The sequence below is a fragment of the Hypanus sabinus genome, chromosome 8 (assembly GCF_030144855.1).
Source record: "Hypanus sabinus isolate sHypSab1 chromosome 8, sHypSab1.hap1, whole genome shotgun sequence".
Classification (NCBI taxonomy): Eukaryota; Metazoa; Chordata; class Chondrichthyes; order Myliobatiformes; family Dasyatidae; genus Hypanus; species Hypanus sabinus.
The window spans coordinates 95,229,519-95,231,891 of record NC_082713.1 but is presented as its reverse complement, the minus strand read 5'-3'; the positions used below and the strand labels follow the sequence as shown (position 1 = coordinate 95,231,891).

At 42.4% G+C, this 2,373-nt stretch overlaps 1 protein-coding gene across 1 annotated transcript; it reads right to left on the bottom strand.

Annotated features, from left to right (window-relative positions):
• Positions 1-244: 244 nt before the first annotated feature.
• Positions 245-703, bottom strand: LOC132397648 (acetyl-CoA carboxylase-like). The gene has a single exon (XM_059976417.1). The coding sequence runs from the start codon at positions 701-703 to the stop codon at positions 245-247; it is 459 nt and encodes a 152-aa protein (XP_059832400.1).
• Between the last annotated feature and the right edge of the window lie 1,670 nt (positions 704-2,373).

Sequence of the window (2,373 nt, the reverse complement as noted above, 5' to 3'; positions counted from 1 at the left end):
ACAATCAGCTCTTTCGTCTTACTGACATTGACTGCCAGGTTGTTGCTATGGCACCACTCCACTAGTTGGCATACCTCACTCCTGTACACCCTCTTGTCGCCACCTGAGATTCTACCAACAATGTTTGTATTGTCAGCAAATTTATAGATTGTATTTGAGCTATGTCTAGCCACACAGTCATGTGTATATAGCAAGTAGAGCAGTGGACTAATCACAGAGCTCTGATGTGTACCAGTGTTGATCATCAGTGAGGAGGATATGTTGTCGAAGCAGGGGCATCCATTGTCGACAGAATTGTCACAATTTCAGCTCTCTGAGTGGGAGAGATGTGTTGAGTCATGTGAACAATAGAATCCGTGGCACCTTCAGGATTGGCCTGCACCGGACTCCGTATCTGCTTGAGAATATAATCTCTGCTAATGTATTTGATGTTCTCATCAATGACCGACCGAGTGGCTTCCTCCTCCAGCAGCTGTTTTTCCAGCCATTCCACAACATCCTTGTTGTCATCCCATAGATAGGCCTTTACAGTGCCTTCGCCCTCCACTAACCAGAGCCTCAGCATGGCCTGAATCTGCCCATCAATCAGTTCAGAGTTAGCATCCAGGATCTTTTTCTTCACTGTATCTTCCAGCAGCAGCAGGCGTAGATGCCAGTAGAAGAACGTACGTGATGTTGGCCAATCCAAGATGTTAACACCCATCCGCATAGAATGTGGTTTTCCAGTCGAGGATCCAATTGCAAAGGGAAGTACAGAGGTCCAGGTTCTGCAGCTTCTCTGTCAGGATTGTGGGAATGATGGTATTAAATGCTGAGTTATAGTGAATGAACAGCATCTTGACATAGGTGTTTATGTTGTCCAGGTGGTCTAAAGCCTTGTGGAGAGCCATTGAGATTGTGGCAATAGGCAAGTTGAAATGGGTCCAGGTCCTTGTTGAGGCAGTTCAATCTAGTCATGACCAACCTCAAAGCATTTCATCACTTTAGATATGAGTGCTGCCGGGCGAAAGTCATTAAGGCAGTTCACATTATTTTTGGGTACCAGTATAATTGTTGCCTTTTTGAAGTGTAGGAACTTCCGCCCTTAGCAGTGAGAGGTTGAAAATGTCCTTGAATACACCTGCTAATTGATTGGCACAGGTTTTCAGAGCCTTACCACGTACTCCGTCAGGACACTCCTTGCAAGTGTTCACTCTCTAAAGACAATCTAACATCAGCTTCTGAGATGAAGATCACAGGGCCATCAGGTGCAGCAGGGATCTTCACAAATGTAGTTATATTCTCCCTTTCGAAGCATGCATAGAGGGTGTTGAGTTCATCTGGTAGTGAAGCATTGCTGTCATTCATGCTATTTGTATTTGCATTTGTATTTGATGCTCTTGCAGACCTTGCCAGAGTTGCTGTGCATCTGATGCCACCTCCAACCTCATTCAAAAATGTCTCTTTGCCACTGAAATAGGGATGAAATGTGATTCTAAGTGACTTTGATCATGGATGATTGTTGGTGCCAGACAGAGTGGTTTGAATATCTCAGAAATTTGGTGACCTCCTGGGACTTACACACACAACAATCTTGAGAGTTTACAAAGAGTAGAGCAGAAAAAAAATCCAATGAGTGGCAGTTCTATGGGCAAAAAATTCCTTTTATTATGAGAGAGGTCAAAGGAGAATAGCCAGTTTTGTCTTTTCATCCTTCCTGCCTTCTGTTTTCTTTTAACTCACACATTTTGTTTCCTTCATCTATATTTGATGGTAACTTCAGGGTAGGGCAATCCAAAACTAAGGTGCATAGATTTAGGGTGAGAAGGCAAGATTTAAAATGGACTTGAAAGGCAACTTTTTTGCCAAGAGGGTGCTGACTATATAGAAGGAGCTGCAGAAGTTGTTGATCAGGTTTAATTTCATTGAAGAAGTACATGAAGGGGAAGAGCCTGAAGAGGTATGTTGACTGGATATGGAACTAGCCAGGTATACAACGTAATTGGCAAGGATTCATTGGGCCAAAGGGCCTGTGGCCATGTTGTATTGCTATCTGATTAGATAACACCCTGGATCTGAAAACTTAATCTTTCAATTTCCCCTATCCAGATCTACTTCTTCCTCAGTGTTTCCCACTTATTTATATCTTCAGCTACTTAAGCTTTATCAAATTTTGAAGGATCTGACACAAAGTGTAATTTGATTATTAAGAATTGCTTTTGGACTCAAGAGAATCATGACAAAATGTGTAAAAACTCTGCTAATATTGTCCACGTTATTTTTCCACCATCCAGCACAAAAAAATTAAAGCTTGAAAACAGGGACACGAGGTTCTGCAGATGCTGGAAATCTTGAACAACACACACAAAATGTTGGAGGAACTCAACAGGTCAG

What these genes read in the sequence shown, in the direction of transcription:
- LOC132397648 (XM_059976417.1), bottom strand. Translation starts at nt 703, where the DNA reads ATGGGTGTTAACATCTTGGATTGGCCAACATCACGTACGTTCTTCTAC.